The 16,418-nt window shown below is 36.8% G+C and overlaps 2 protein-coding genes across 5 annotated transcripts in view; one reads left to right on the top strand and one right to left on the bottom strand.

Annotated features, from left to right (window-relative positions):
• Positions 1–1,434: 1,434 nt before the first annotated feature.
• METTL21C (methyltransferase like 21C) lies at positions 1,435–5,296 on the top strand. Its single transcript, XM_010578302.1, has 4 exons — positions 1,435–1,588; positions 2,762–2,904; positions 4,351–4,468; positions 4,884–5,296. Exons 1-4 carry the CDS (start codon positions 1,435–1,437, stop codon positions 5,276–5,278), a joined length of 810 nt encoding a protein of 269 aa, XP_010576604.1. The 3' UTR covers positions 5,279–5,296.
• A 3-nt stretch (positions 5,297–5,299) lies between these two features.
• TPP2 (tripeptidyl peptidase II) overlaps positions 5,300–16,418 on the bottom strand; it is a 56,754-nt gene continuing 45,635 nt past the window's right edge. For 3 of the 4 annotated variants that reach the window (XM_010578306.1, XM_010578304.1, XM_010578307.1), the window contains 3 exons: positions 16,166–16,373; positions 7,203–7,322; positions 5,301–6,557 (listed from right to left, as the gene is read on the bottom strand). In XM_010578306.1, the coding sequence (XP_010576608.1) occupies positions 6,468–6,557; positions 7,203–7,322; positions 16,166–16,373 (418 nt within the window). In that variant the 3' untranslated portion in view covers positions 5,301–6,467. Of the gene's footprint in view, positions 6,558–7,202; positions 7,323–16,165; positions 16,374–16,418 lie in introns of all 4 variants that reach the window. The other variant, XM_010578303.1, reaches the window with a different exon arrangement.

Below are 16,418 nucleotides of genomic sequence, written 5' to 3'. Positions count from 1 at the left end.
TAAAAAAAATACATCTGCAGAAATCAATTTACTTTAAAGCACTCTCTTTTCTGAAACAGTACAAAATCACTGCCATGACTGAACGAATGCAGTGTCAGAGGAGTTAGAACAAATCCTGTCCTTGTGAATAAACAGAGCAGCAATAAGGAATATATCAGGTATCACTAAAACTGCACCGGTGTCAGTATCATGTGTGCAAATAAACCACCCACACAAGTCAGCAGTCACTCTGCTCCTTAAAAAACTACCTGCAGGCACTGCTGAACCTCCTGGCTGCTGCCAAACCTCTCCCCCTTCTGGCCAGGATATCTAGAACAGCCTCCTGCAGTATGCTGCAACCCAAATTACGCAACACTTTGCAGTGCGTATGGCTGGAGAGAGAACAAAGAAATATGCATTCTCAAGAACGAGCAAAATAAGGCCAATCATGGATAAAAACATAGCACGCTCCAGCCGTCACGATAGGTGGAAAGGGTGAACTTGTACAGTCCCTGGCTAGAGCAAGTTACGAACCATTTTTTTTTCTCTTTAAACATATATATGTGTGTGTGTGTATATATATATCTACACACACACATGGATACGCATATACTATCATTCAGTGCTATCACTGAAGAAAACTAGTTAAGCAAAAGGTTTCACTGGAACATTTCTCCTCAGGCAAATTTAGATCCAGTCCTACTCCTGCTTTTACTGGTATCGAGCAGTTCCTGCCTATGTTGGGTGCTGCCCTGTACACTGAAAATGCACAGTCATTTATAACACAGAGTTTTCCAAAAAAGCTTACCGATTCAAACTTCTCACTGCAATTATTTCCTGACTGCAATCTGCATACCCTGCAGTTCACTACATTTCAGGGCAATTCAGTTAGCTGTTCCGCAGGAAAAGGCAGAGAAGAGAAGGCAACTTGCATACAAGGAGACAAAATCAAGAGCACTGGCTGCAGCAAATTAACCAGTTTTATCATACGAATGCCAAGTCCCAAGTTCTTTGGGACATAGTAAATTACACAGATAAAAAGTCATAGACATTAAAAGACAGTTCATCTTTCTCAGCTGTTGCTTCAACTGATAGGAGTAAGCAAGCAGCTCACTTTTCAGACTGATTCTTGGCATCGGTTCAGTGACATAATGCTAAGATTTTGCATAAATGATAAAACAAACATGGTAAAATAATAAACATGATAAGCATGATAAAATAAAAACTCTGATAGTATTACTGCATTACCAGAAAGTGCTCACAGCAATTTCCAGTGGAGTGGGGAATGTCACCTCACATCATGGCTTCCTGTCCCGTCAACCCATCATTGAAAAACCCCAAAATCAAAGCCCACCCAAACTACTCACTGTCTTCTTCCAGTCATACCTCATGCAACAAGAGTGCCCGCAAGCTTTTACAACATTATTTTTCCCCTTCCATTTCAGCTCTTTTGCCATGATCTCGGCACAGCAGCCACCGTTCCCCAACAAAATTCAAAAAGTAATGGACGTCCAAACTGAGGAAGAAGAAACTTGTGAAGAGCAGTGTGACTCTGAAAACTGTACTTGCAGCTCCAAGCATGCATCATCAACAGCAGAACCGGGCTCAGGTTTAACCCAATTTAAATACTGCAATTGCTATGGCATGCTAGCATTTCAAACTTTCATTTTTCTCAGTCTTCAAATAGTAGAAGTCACTGTGTGACTTTTCCTTTTGATCTCTATTTTTTACCCACCATTTCCCCTTATGTTTGTATTTATTATCAGATTAAATCTACAAAAAAGACTATCTCCACAATTAAGATGCATGCTTAAAAAGGTCTCTGGATTTTATTTAGACATCTAAGAATTATTTCTCAATTACAATCAGAGATACAATTATAATATACATTAATTGGGCTGGCATTGTAGAAGCTGTGGTATTACAAGTTTCAACAGGCTAAACTGCTCAAACACCTCCCAAGGATTCCAGGCAGGCATCAATTAAAATCCACGCAAGCCAGAGCAAAATTTTTCTTTGCAGTTAAAAGTTAATTTTCTATCATCTATGCATATCCTGCTAGCAGGCTTCCAACAACAGTACGCTCATTCAGAAAAGCGTCCTTATTGTCAGTGAGATCAGATGAAGCAGTTCGGCAGAGCTCTCCTGAAAAATCTCACCTACAAGCCTACTCACTATGATGAGACATGCTAGCAAGGACAACTGTAGTACTGACTCACTGAACAGCACTGTAGCTGTCAACATAAAGAGTATCTTACAACCCTCTTTTTGTGGAAGAATGGTTAAAAAATAACCACTAAAAAGAGCTAGGTTTTCGTCAGTGTAGGAGGTAAATCCTAAATTCTTTTGTAAAAAGCTTAATGTTCTAGATCTGTTGGCCCCACAAATGAGAACTACACCAGCAACACCTACATGGCATACTTTGGCATAGTATGAACTATGGCATACCCCAAAATACAACCTACCTAGGTCCTGAAAGTCTTCTAGCTGTCATTAGCAGAGTTATATATTTGAATCAGTAGATTTTTCTAAAAGGCTCATTTCTATCTGTAAATTGCTCATGCAAACACTCAGAGCGGCAGGAAACGAGCACTGCTCCTTTCACTCCCTGGCCAGCCAGACTGTCCGCTTCTGGACAGCAACTAGTCTCAAGGCCAACGGCCTGACCGCTTTTCTAGTCTGTATGTCTACAGACTATTTTCACAAAATACTTTTTACCCTTTAAAAAACTGCATATAAACACCTGCATATAAAAATACAAATTTCATCTTTTCTCTCACAGATTCACCAGTAACTCTTAAAATACTGCAGAACTGGGTGCCTAGAGTTTCGCCCTACTTTGATAAAGAGCACTACACGTACGTTGGCCACCAGATCGTCATTCAGGAGTCCATAGAACACTTTGGAGCCGTCGTATGGCCGGGGGTAAGTACGTGATACGGCAACCCAGCAAAGGTTTCCCTATGCAGAACAAAGTCGGGAAGTACTTCAGCAGAAAGCTCTGCCTCATGCTAATTTGCCAGTTCACGCCAAAAGAACTGTGGCACCTAAGTGTAAATTGGATGCAAATATTGAAAAAAATTAAGAAAGGGAACCCGAGAAGAAGTGTTCAGCTTCCTCCATGTTTCCAATCAGTCACTGCTGGGAAGTAAACAAATCAGCAGTACAAAAAGGAGGCTGAAAAAGAAAATAGTGGGAGATTAAATAAAGGAAGTTAAAACAATTAAATATGCTTCTTTTAAAGACCAGGCTGGAACAGTTCCATTGCAGTATGGAAAACCATACTTGCAAACAGTTCTTCAGTCTTTGCTTCTCCCGCTCTTAAAAACAGAGTTTTATGTGGACTGAGAAAACTGCCTTTGAGGGAAGACAGGATCAACTGATAGGCATGCAAATCAGGATTTCAAAAATTTTCAGATCCACATTTATTGAAAAAGCTCACAGAAAATGGCAGACAATTTCAAAACAATAGAGAAAGAGTACGGGTGGGTGAAACAGTATCTTATTTTGAAATGTCAGATCATCAGTTCTCACATTAATCAGGTGTCAGAATGCAGACAGTAAAACTTTCCAAGAAAATCAAGAGGTTGCACAAATTGGACTGGTGATTCATTAGCTGTCAGGTTTCCCAGAGCAGGTAGCCAGTGTTGCATTATGAAAAGCACAAGAGTTAAAACAGTAACAGTAACACAATTCTAAAGAAGAGAAGCAAAAGGGGGAAGTTAATTTCTTTGGCATCGGTTTATGATGTTTATAAACAGCTGATTTATGTCCTACTGATAAGACCTTTACAAAAGTCTAATAAGGAATACTTCCATACAGTGCTGCTGGTTATTTTTTTTTTTTCTTTAAAGTTTACACTATTATCAACAGACAAGTGTGTTGTGTTGGTAAATAACAAATTTTTAATATTTCCTTTGCAAAAAAAATTAAAACAAACAAAAAAATCTGTTTTCAAAAAAATATTCACTGAAGCCTAAGTCTACTTTGTGATAGTGATAATAAACCATAACATTTGTGATAATAAACCAGAACATTACTTTTTACATATTGTTAAACCTCATTTGTTGTTCTGACTGTATGGTTCACATCCAAACACTGCCTACCTTGAGCTGTCAGAGGACTCACAGTGTATAAAAGTGTGTAGCAAATCCACATCCCATAAACCTAAAACTAAAAATAAGCTGTTTAACATTTTTTTATTATAAAAAACAGGACACATCATAATTCTTTCCATATTACATTTTTATGTTACAGCCTTCAGTGTTTTCCACTGTATATATAAAAAAAAATAACCTGTATAAAAACATCTAATGAATTTTTGTGCAACTTACCTGTTACTCTCTTATGGATATGTGTTAACTGTTTTAGGCACTGGCTTTATCTCAATATCTGGAATCAAATCAAGAACAATTCAACCTCAAAGACAAAAAAGTTTTGGAAATCGGCGCTGGAACAGGCTTGGTTTCCATTGTGGCCTGTATCTTAGGTTAGTAAATTCATATTTCCTTTTGGATTTCTTGTGAAAGGTGATCTAGATCTGCCACTGTCACTTCAAGGCAGTGAAGCAACAGTTGAAGCAAACCTTGTTTGTCACTGCCTTTTTTTAAAATGAAAATTATTGTAAAATACTGTTTTGTTAATAAAGTAACTACCCTAGTTATTGGTGAACGGGAAGCTAGGGGAGTTAGGAAGATAAAGGTTTTTTTAATATATCATATATATATATATATATCATATTTTTTATATATCATATTCTATGATTATAGAGATATATATATATAATCATAGAATTTTGGGGGTTGGAAGGGACCTTAAAGATCATCTAGTTCCAGTCCCCCTGCCATGGGTGGGTATGTTCAACTACATACCTATGAACTGAAACAAATCCATGTTTTCTTTAGGAGCTTACGTTACAGCTACTGATTTGCCTGAAGTTCTTGAAAATCTTTCATATAATATTTCAAGAAATACACAAAACATGAATATGCACAAACCTGAAGTGAGAAAACTGGTATGGGGAGAAGGCCTCAATGAAGACTTTCCTGTATCAACTTACCATTATGATTTCATACTGGCAACTGATGTTGTATACCATCATGCAGCTTTGGACCAGCTGTTAGCAACAATGGTGTATTTTTGTAAGCCAGGAACAGTATTACTATGGGCAAATAAATTCAGATTCACTACAGACTATGAATTTTTGGAAAAACTTGGCAATATATTTAACACAACTATTCTAGCAGAATTTCCAGAATCAAATGTCAAGCTGCTTAAAGCCACAGTAAGAGAGAATTAAAGAGAAAACTACTACTAATTTTGATTTAGTGGCAGCACCTTACGGTTTGGAATGTTTTGCAGCATTACAGTGCACCTTCTGTGCATTTATGTTTGTAAAGTTGCAGTTGTATCTGAGTTTTGCATTACAAGTTATGAAAAAACTGGCAAGACAAATGAAATAACAGTTTGTCTCTGGCTGATACATATGACCTGTTCAAACAGACCAATTTCACGCCACTGAAGGAACAATGTTAGTAACAATAGTTAGTAAAAAGGCTTTATCAGAAAGCACTGATCTTCTGAGCTGCACTGAACTTCTGTTTTGTAAGGTGTTTTCCTTCAGCAAGTTTCATTTATGTATCTTTCAGAAAACAATACAATTTTTAGCTTCGTTATATTCTTTTTTTTAATTATAAAATAATCTTTTAAAATATCAGAGTGCACGTGGTGGTTTTTGATCTTCAACTTTGCACATTTATTCTGTTGTGTTTTACATTTTTAACATTATTAAACATATATGTATAGCTTTACAATACCTGATTGAGATTTAACTGTCTGGCACTTTTATACATGTATCAGCCTGTCCTGATACTCAACTTCATATGGATTTTTGAGTTTGCCTGAAATCACTCCAAAATGAAGATTTACAAGAGCACCTATGCATCAGCAATTCCAAGTTACACATTATAACAGTTTGAGAGGTTGAATTTTTCTTAAAAAAAAAAAATTAAATGTAAACTCTTGCAAACAATACAGGTAATGATGTCCCGTTACTTTAATCTAATAAATAAGATTTTAGCTACTCCTGAAGTAGCTTTAAGGCCTTCATACAATTGAAATTAAGATCAAACATGTTAAAATTCAGTTTACTGTAAAAAATACAGAGCTTTTACAGGTTTGCAGTTAAAAGTAACAGTTAAGAACCTAACATGCATGCAGTAAGCCTTTCCAGCCTAATTCCAAATCCTTGGTGTTGGCAGTTCTGACACATCCATTGCCAGCAATGGGATGCACAATAAGGAAACTCCCTGATGACAGGAGTTAGGTTAACAGGTATTAAGCTGTACCCAGGTGCCTTTACTGATAAATACACACAATTTAATAATCAGCATTCAGTAATGAAAACATGCGTTCCAATAAAAAGTCAAACTTATCTTTTCATATTCTGCCCCATATAAAATCACTTTAAGTTTACAATTGTTGGTTTTCTAGAATACACAATAATCAGGTGGATACATGACAGGAAGCCAGTTTTCAGTGAAAGTTGCACAATGAGTCCATCCAAGCAATTTCATGAGCTGAAATAAGAAAGCAAACATAAAAAAAATAAGAGACGCTGTAGAGTCTTATTCTTTTAAAAATCTAAATCCTTCCAATAAACAATGCATTGACATCAACATCTTACTAAAGATGTCTGTTATCAGAAAGATAACAGATTGGAGAACTGGTGGTCTTTGAATTACTTAGTCCTGAAAGGGGAAAAAGAAAACCATTCTATATGATCTATAGTCTTTCAACTCAATGCACAAAAATTTTGTCCTAGGAGTTACAGTAATTCCCATTAATTCTCCACCTATATTCTACTAGCAATAACTGTGATTAATAACAGTAAACATAACAGTGGTTAAACAGCAACATAAAGGGATTTTAAATATGCAGAAGATCTCTGGCTAAGTTGTCTCTACTTTCTTTATGCCCTGAAGTAAGTTCCAGAAAGTAAATCTGCTAAAAGTGACAGTTACTCACAAACTAGCTATTCTAGAAAAAGAAAGAAGAAATCACTACTAAAAATGGAGGCCAAGTCACAAAAGCCTGGATAAAGTTAAAATGTTTAGTGAGTTCTACAATGTAAAAGGTATCAAAAATTCAAGACGACTTAGATCTTACTTTTATAAGCTTACTCAGCATGAACATAGCCCGTTACTTTACCAAACACACCTTACCTGAATGCAGTTTTTTAAGTTGTCCTTTGTTGGCTTCTCTTCTGCAAGTTTTGTGGCAAACTTGAGACCTCTCCCATACATTTTATTTACCAATGCGTGCTTATAGGCAAAAGTCAAAACCTACAATGTGAAAACAACAACAAATTAGATATTTTAATATTTTAATCTTACCAGGCTTAACAAGTAACAGATTCTGTTCAGGCAGCAGAAGTGATTTAAACGAAGTAAAACATTTACACAAGATAGCTTGCATTTTTCTTTGCGGTAAAACAGATGATTCACGGTAGTAGTTATAAACATGAACTTCCTAGAGACTATTTCTGAATTCATGAACATATTTGACTTCAGAACATCTTACGCAACACAGATGTCACTATTCTATTTTTTTATTCATCACATTTCTAGCTTCTTTGGATTTTCATTCTCTAGAGGCAACTGTATGGTATTAAAAAAAAAAAAAATAAAAAAACCAAATCAAGAACCAGGCAGGTATATCTTTGACCCACAGAAACAAAGACCCAGTTGAGAGTTTTGATTCCTAGGAAGTCACAAACTTATTGCAGAAACAAGTATGAACGTACATAGTGAATGATACATATACACACACACACAGACAAATGCACATAATTATAAACAAGCAATGAAGACAGGTAAGCATGAAGACAAGCTTCAAGTTTTGGGTCAGCTCCTCACTATCGGTAATTTATTAAGAAGAGATTATAAAAAAAGCTTCCTCTTGGTAATGCTAATTCTAAAGAGTCAGCCTACAATACTTGTCAATACTATAACTAACATGCGCAAATGAATGTTTCTACTTAAGAGCTAATATAAAATAAATCAGGTTCTTAACACCCAAACACTGACAGCATTCAGAGTGTTGCAAGATAGTTCATACCATTTCACTAGTTACAGCACTAAGAATTACTGCAATCGAGACACTGTTTCATATATTCCCTTTGGAACACTTAGAGTAAACAGTTTTGTTTTGTTTTTAATTTTTTACTGAAGAGTGACGTAGCAGCAAAGTTGGGTGAATATGGTGGTATTTCAGTTGTTGGCAAAGTTTATGAAATCTTGTATTGGAGTTTGCTGTTCATTTCCCCTCACTCATTACAATATTTTTCCTTTCCTTTCCTCTGACTCCTCCAACAAAGTTACATTTTCCCAATGTCTACTTAAAATATGCCATTAAGAAAAGCTAACAAAACCCCTTCAAGGATGTTCAGAAATACTTTGCATTACAGAAAAAAAAAAAATTAAGTATTTCTTAAGAACATAAACATTAAGGAATCCAAGATCAAAATCCTGCAAGGACTGAAGAACCTTCCTAATTTTAGCTACCTGAAAACTTCCACTGAATGTTAATCACATGCACAAATCTTTGCAGGATCAATACTTAAAAGATTGAGCTAAAAAGAAATAACAAGCTTAATTATCAAGCAAGTAAAGGTTTAATTTTGAAGCTCTAAAGTATATGCCAAGCACTCAGAGTTGCTCATTATTCTTCTGTCTTCAAGTACTTATTCTCTGTTGTGTTGAAGTATTCACTTAAGCTGTTGTAGCTTAAAACACACACATATACGCAACAATGAGCATACAGCACCATTCACATACAGATTTTCCAAATATTGGTATTGGAAAAATACTTTGCATGCTGCATTCTCAATCCAATTATTTTGGATATTTTCCTAAAGCAAGACAACATTAGCAAACACTTCTGAATAACTGCTCCGTGGATCCATTAGCAGATTTAATTGATTAAACTAAAAAAAAAAAATCCCTTCTGTAAAAGATGATAGAACCACAAAACAAAACCAAACCAAACAAAAAAAAAATCAAATGAAAAATGCATTGGAGCTCTCAGCAAATATAACATATCGGAGGCTAACCAGAAATAATGTCACTGCTCTATTAAGAAAGCTCTTACCTGACCCTGTAAGTTTTGAATGGTTATTGAACATCAGTGATAAAGGCAGGAGGAAAACCACTTGACAGCATTTCTTTCGTAACAGGGCTTCCTAGAGTTTTTGTGGCAAGAAAACAAAGCATTTTACGAAACACCCTTGCTCTGGCCAAATAAAAGTTTGGGTATTTCTAAATGAGAAAAAAGTTCTCTGCTGGACCAAAAGGCTGAAAACAATGCTCCAAGAGCTCTTGATAAAAGACAATCATCTCTGTCTTAGTGCTTGGAAAAAAAACCCAATCAACTGTATACAAATTAAGTAAAACTAGTAGAAGTTCATTAGCACTTCAAAAGTTAAGAATAATGCATGAGATGCTTTAAAATCAGAATAGGTTTACAAACAAAAAATGTTCGATAAGAAATAATACTTTAACTTGTACATATATTTGGTCAAATTAAGCCTTATAATTAAAATATTGCAAGCTTTACAAGATCACAGAAATGAAGATTATGATTCCTTGATATGTGTAAACAAAATGTAAACTGGAGTGCTATTAAAATGTAACAAACAGCTGCTATCTGAATGTGTAACAACAGCAAATAAACCAATATGTAGTATCTAAAAGCAGTTGCTAGACGACATAATAGGAATGAATTCTAAGTATGTGATAATACTTCATAATTTCAATAAATATAATTAAGGCTAGCTTTTACAGAACAAGTGATAATGGCCCAGAAATTGGCTAAAGAGCAATAAACAAAGGGTAATAAGAAAAGGCAATGCATTCTTCTAGTATACTGGAGGGGGAAATCACTGCTAGATACTTTATTCCCCAAGCTAATATCCTGTAACACAAAGTGGGCTAAAAGCCAGACCCATGGAAGTGGTTGGATATCCATCTGCTAATTAGCTGCCTAACTTGCCATTGGCTACATAAAGATGCATACTTAGGACAGTAAAATGCTGAAATGATCTCTCCCAAGACATCTGCAGGGCTAAAGTATTTAAAAGCCTGAAAACAACCTTTAAAAAACACTTTTTTAATCCAGCAACACTAAACTACCTAATAAAACTTTTCTAGTATCCTTATACTGTTACCTATGAAAACGAAAACAGACTTGTATATCAGTTCTTTCATTATTTAAACATTTGATTTAAATGTATCTATATTTACAAATAATTAAAATACTAGGTTAAGCAATATAATCTAGAGATAACAGACTCCAACTACTTGTAAGAACACTGAAGTTATAATGTTTATAATTACCAGCAAAAGAGTTTTTTAGGTTCATATAAATCTACGGTAATAAATTAAGGTTTCTCAGCTACGTTTGGTGACTCCTCTCTGCTCCCTCAACTGGTCTATTACAAATAAAAGCAATACTCATACAAAAAAAATTGACTCGTCGTATTTTCAAGAGAGGGAGGGGAGTTAAGGAAATCAAGTATCCACCAACAAGTTTTTGGCAGTGATTGAATACGATCAGCTGGAAGAGACAGCAGCATCTGACAGTGCAGACAATCTGAAAAACAACCCAGACTAAAGATGTTTAAAAGACAAGATGGAAAGGTCTGGCACTTTTATTAAACTTATTTTTAAACACAACTTTTTGCTTTTCCCCAACAGGTAATTTAAAGGTTGAGGGGCATTCAGTTCTACAGATGAGTCATTACCAGTAACAAACAGGCAACAACCTACTACTCTTCTGTAGCAGTTTTGTTTAAAACTGGGATTTTGGACTACAAATTTTAAAGCTATGTTCTAGGTAAAAGAAAAACTGCACAACTTATATTTCATTAGTAAAAATCCTAAAGCACTATCACAAATGTGTTGGCATAATCAAAAAACCAGTTGCTGCATAGAGCTGTCTCAACTGGAGTTTATTTGAAATGCTTTTGTGTACACAAGGGGACAAATATTTTCTTTCATGTTTCATTTAAAATAAACCTTCAGAGACAAGTGATCTAACTAGAAGAGCTGAAAGTGTGAACAAATTCACTTACTATCAAAAGTCAGCACCAGCTTCCCTACATACTTGCTGCAATATAGGGACAAGCAAGATACTTCAGTGGAAAACAGGCAATTCAAAGGAACTAATGAATGCCCTGTGGCAACACAGGTGCTACACCTGCAGAGGAGAGGTGAAACAAGTGACAGTACTTGGTTTACTAGAGGGTGAGCAGAAACGCACAGAGAAGTGATAACGTTCCAGATCCATCTTTAAAAGCAACACAGAAGAAAACCTGGTGTGTCTGTTTTCAAAAATTTACTTAGCCTTTGAATTACTGACCTAGATGAACTTTGACTTATAGGAAGCTTAGAAGTAACAACACTTGGAGCAATATTTCTATCTAAAGCCATATATATATACTTGAATGATCAGTGCAGTATTCAAGTGCCTTATTTCCATCCTTTCTCACTTAGTTGTTCCATCTCTCGAGTGCCAATGCCACAAAGCCATGTCCATGTACAGGAAGGGCTCCACATCTTCGTTTCCAAATAGTGCTTTAGAATAAGCTGGCTGCCTCTTGAGGACTCTTATTTGAAGGACGTTCACACAAGGTCTATCCCTGATCCTACATCACTACTTCACTCTACCCTTCCTCCTCCCAAACCTCTTCTATTCCCTAAAAGGCAAGTATCAGTCCAGAGTAGCATCACAAAGGCCATTACAGCCATAATTCCTTGTCTTCTACCAAGATGAATTTTGCCAAGCACAAGTCAGCTGGCCTGAAGAACATAATCAATACTTTTGCCCTTACCCTAGCAAAAATACTTGTTTCTTAGACAGAATCCATTTTGAAGCCTTAAACACTACTTTACAAAATTAAGTCCTCAACATTGTTCCTAAACTCCCCACCTCAAAGGAAGTAAGCTACATGAACAGTACAGTTCCCCTTAAATGGTCAAACCCCCAAATTCTCCTCTAACAGTCTGTAAAATAAAATTATTTGCACTAAGCTATTCAACTTGTTTTTAATATAGCAAAATATTCCAGAAGTACAACAGCACATTGCATGCAACACCAAGGTAGAGATTTATACAACTGTTTCTTCCAAGCAGAGGAAGCTGCAAAGGAAGAAGACCAAAGGCCACTGCAGATATTTAAACATTCTATTGGCCAATCTCGGGGGCAGAAGACACTTATTTTTATTCACACAGGAGGCTGAGCGAACTTTAAGCGCAATCCCACTTACTAAACTTGTCAGCCATTATAAATAATGAATACTAATCAGACAGCTTCAATATAAGATGCAGTTTGGCAGAGGTGGGTTGAATGAAAGAACTGTAAAGTATTAAGTTAATTTTTAGAGAAAAGTTACAGCCCATGACACACGTATACAGCTATTCTTACTGTTTACAACAAAGACAGCAGGAATATAACTGTAAATTTTTTCTTATGCTTTTTTGTGTCAGGCCATATCATAATTACATAGTCTTAGTCATTAATAGTGACACTTATAAAAAAATCTAAATAAAGCATAGTTGGATCCTCATCATATGTTTATGATTTTGAATGACCAAAGAACATTCCATCATTGGCTGGAAACTGTAGTGCTAACAGCTGAAACAGTTGTAATTGCTAACTACAGCCAGTTCCTAAGAAAACTACTAGATGGACATGACACCTGTTAGTAAAGGAAATGAAAGAATATGAAAAGCAGCAAGCATGAATCTTCCAGTAAGCAATAAAGGAAAAACAAAACAGTTTTTTCTCATTTGGTAATAACTCCCTTCACCCTAGCCCTTTTCTCCAAATCCCTTATCAGGGAAAAATTATGAGAGTGCTCTACCATCTCCTTTCAAAGCAAAATTCTCAATCCCATCAAGGATCAAGTCACACAATTCTCACTCCTCATCCTTTACAAAGAGTTTCCGGAAAAAGAAAACCTCAAAGTATAAAAGTGAACAATTAAAAGTCTCAGTTCCAATAGTCATATGAAAGCTTTAAATAGCAGCATGAATTTCTTTCCCTTCAAACTTTTTTTTTTTTTTACTTTATTATCTACAGGTACTGCTGGAATTAGAATTACCATGGGAGAGATGAGAGGATACATCCATCGTGTGATCTTTAGATACATTAAATTGATAGCTGGCAAAACTAACACTACATCATTACTGACCAACATACGTGCTCCTAGATCACAGAAAGCATGAAGAAAACCACCAAAGAAACTAGAGAGCTACATAAATTACTTGCCAAGCAGTCACTGAATCACAAAATGGTTGAAGACAGCTCTGGAGATCGTCTAGTCTAACACCCCTGCTCAAAGCAGGGCCATCTATAGCAGGTTGCCCTGGATCATGTCCAATTAAGTTTTGACTACTTCCAAGGAAAGGACTGAGACTTCACCACCTCTCCAGGCAACCCATTGTAGCATTTGATCACCCTCATAATAAAAAAAACCCCAAACAACCCCACCCCACACACCCATAGAAAAAACAAACCTCAACTTTTTCTTAAGTAGACGTTCCTGTGTTTTAGTTTCTGCCCACTGCCTCTTGTCCTGTCACTGGGAACCACTGGGAAGAGCCTGGCTCCATCTTCTTTACTCCCCCCATCACATATCTATACACAGACAAAATCTCCTTGAACTTTCTCTTCACCAGGGTAAACAGTCTCAGCCTATCCTCTTATGACAGATGCTCCAGTCCCTTAATTATCTCTGTGGCCCTCGTAATACTACTTATACTAGTAATCATAACTGTACTGATATAGGGCAATTTGTCCAGCAGCAAGAGAACGTAGAAGATAAACTGTATGCAGGCCAGGCAGGGCTGAGTAAGTGAGGCTGTCTATGTATGGGTACAGGACAGAAAGGCTGCAGAAAAGCACAGGACAAAGATGTACCCCAGGGGTCATTAGGATGTAGTACAACAGGCTCATTTTCTCCATTTTCAGAAGCCACCCACTTAAAATACCCACAGCACTCCAGAATGTTTCTGGGCTAAAAGTATCCTCAATGTACTGCTTTTGGCTGGGATGTAGTTAATTTTCTCCACAGTAGCTGGTATGGGGCTGTGTTTTGGATTTGTGCTGATAACAGTGTTGATAACCCAGGGATGTTTTCATTACTGCTGAGCAGTGCTTACCCAGAGCCAAGGGCTTTTCTGCTTCTCCCCCCACCCCACCAGCAAGCAGGCTGGGGGGGCACAAGGAGTTGGGGGGACACAGCTGGGACAGCTGACCCCAACTGACCCAAGGGACATCCCACACCATAGGATGTCATACTCAGCATATAAAGCTGGGGGAAGAAGGAAAGGGGGACGTTCAGAGCAATGGTGTTTGTCTTCCCACGTCCCTGTTAGGCGTGATGGAGCCCTGTTGTCCTGGAGATGGCTGAACTCCTGCCTGCCCATGGGGAGTGGGGAATGAATTCCTGCGTTTGCTTTGCTTGCACATGCAGCTTTTGCTTTACCTATTAAACAGTCTTCATCTCAACCCATGAGTTTTCTCACTTTTATGTTTCTAGTTCTCTTCCACATCCCACTACAGAGGAGTGAGCAAGTGGCTGCGTAGGGATCACAACAGTTAATCAGTTTAGATTTCAATTTGACTAGTAAAACCAAGAGGGAAAAGCAGACAAACATACTGCGTAAACAGGATGGAAGTTATTTCCATATGAAATGCTACAAAAATCTAAAAAGTTTTGTTGGCTTTTCAATACCAATTTAACCATACAGAAGTATCAATTTTCAGAGCAAAACCTCAATATGCACTTAGACAAATCCATGGTTAAGGCAGTCAAAGAGACAGGTTCAACCCCCAGTCTGTGCAATTCAAATCAGTTACTCATTCCAGGCCCAAAGCACACAGCTCAAGGGTGCCAGGAATCAATATCTTTCTTGGGGAAAATAACGCGTAGCAAAGAGCGATAAACTCCCAAGAAGACATCTGTATTGGCAGTTTTTATGCTGAAGTTATTCTCATCAGCTTTAAAAATCAAGACAGAGGGATCACTACACTGAAATGCAGTACTGTATTTACAAATAGACAGCAAGAATATCATGTGCCAGACAATAGGATTAAAGCACAAAATCTGCTACCACAGGATATTATAACCAGTTAAAGATTAGAAAAGGAATGCTGAAAAGATGTAGGTGTACAAGAATATATACATTAAAAAAAGTGAGGGTAACAACCATCAATCTTCTTGTTCAGGCCTCCAGCTAAAACACAAGTTCTTACCAGGAAGATTATTTACTGTTGAGGAAATTAAGCAATTTTTTTTAATTTCAAAGCTTTGCTTTTGTAACTATCTGAAGTGCTTTGGCAATTTAACTGAATTATAAACAAATACATTGGTCACTTCATCTTCCACTAAAATGCAGCCATATGCAAGAGTTAAGTACAGAAACTAACTAATACTCAATAACTCAACAGTTAAACATACAAAGTCATAAACTTTGAATTAAAAGATATGTAACTAATCACCTACAATAGATTTTTTTTTTTTTTTTTTTAACACTTCTGGAATAGCTGTCTTGAATGAAGCAGACAAAAACTTAAATCTCAGGATTAGGAACCTTGAAATGACAGGGAAATCTGTGTTAATAAATATGTAAGTGTAATTATTTTCAAGGGTTTCTTCCTTTACCTCTACAGACATTACTGACAGCAAAACACAAAACTTCTCTTGTCCATAGTGTGAAGAGGCTACAGAATGCAGGACTGAACAGAGTAGGGATGCTGCACACTTCTGTGTGTGTACAGCTAGAACAGCGTAGAGGTTAATCAAAAATATTCCCTGAAAGGTACAGAAAAAAGCAATTCAAATAAAGTAAGTAGCTTTTTCATGGAAATCTGGTACTGTCCTACACCCTTCCCTTAACCTCTATGTTCACATGCACAGAGATGGGCTTACCATGAATTTGACAGGCTTGGCAAAACCTCTGTGGAAAGAGGTCATTAAGGAAGCACAACATACGGGGACGGCATGAAAAAGTAGAAGGAAGGAATGCATGAGGCTGTGCACACAAAGGCAGGGCATAATTCCAGGAGAAACCATCAAAAAACCCAACATGCAAAAGACAAAAAATCTGCTCTGCTGTCTTACCTTGCTGTCAAAAAGATCAGTCCATTTTGTTGTTTCCCAGAATGTCTCCGTCAACGCTTCTGAGCAGCTCTCGTGATCCTCATCTTTGCCTTCTGCATCGCTGGAAGCAGCCCCTTCTTGGGCCTGCAGATGAAGAAGTTGGTCAGCCAGCGCACTTCCTTTTCGACAAAGTGCATCCACTAAAGTATTCTTCTGTTTTTCCATTTCACTAGAAAAAAAACAGAATGAAAAATATTAAGGACTTTTTGCAGAT

Source organism: Haliaeetus leucocephalus, unplaced genomic scaffold (genome assembly GCF_000737465.1).
Source record: "Haliaeetus leucocephalus isolate CR32 unplaced genomic scaffold, Haliaeetus_leucocephalus-4.0 Scaffold626, whole genome shotgun sequence".
Classification (NCBI taxonomy): domain Eukaryota; kingdom Metazoa; phylum Chordata; class Aves; order Accipitriformes; family Accipitridae; genus Haliaeetus; species Haliaeetus leucocephalus.
The sequence above is the reverse complement of the archived record's forward strand: the minus strand, read 5'-3'. Positions and strand labels throughout refer to the sequence as shown.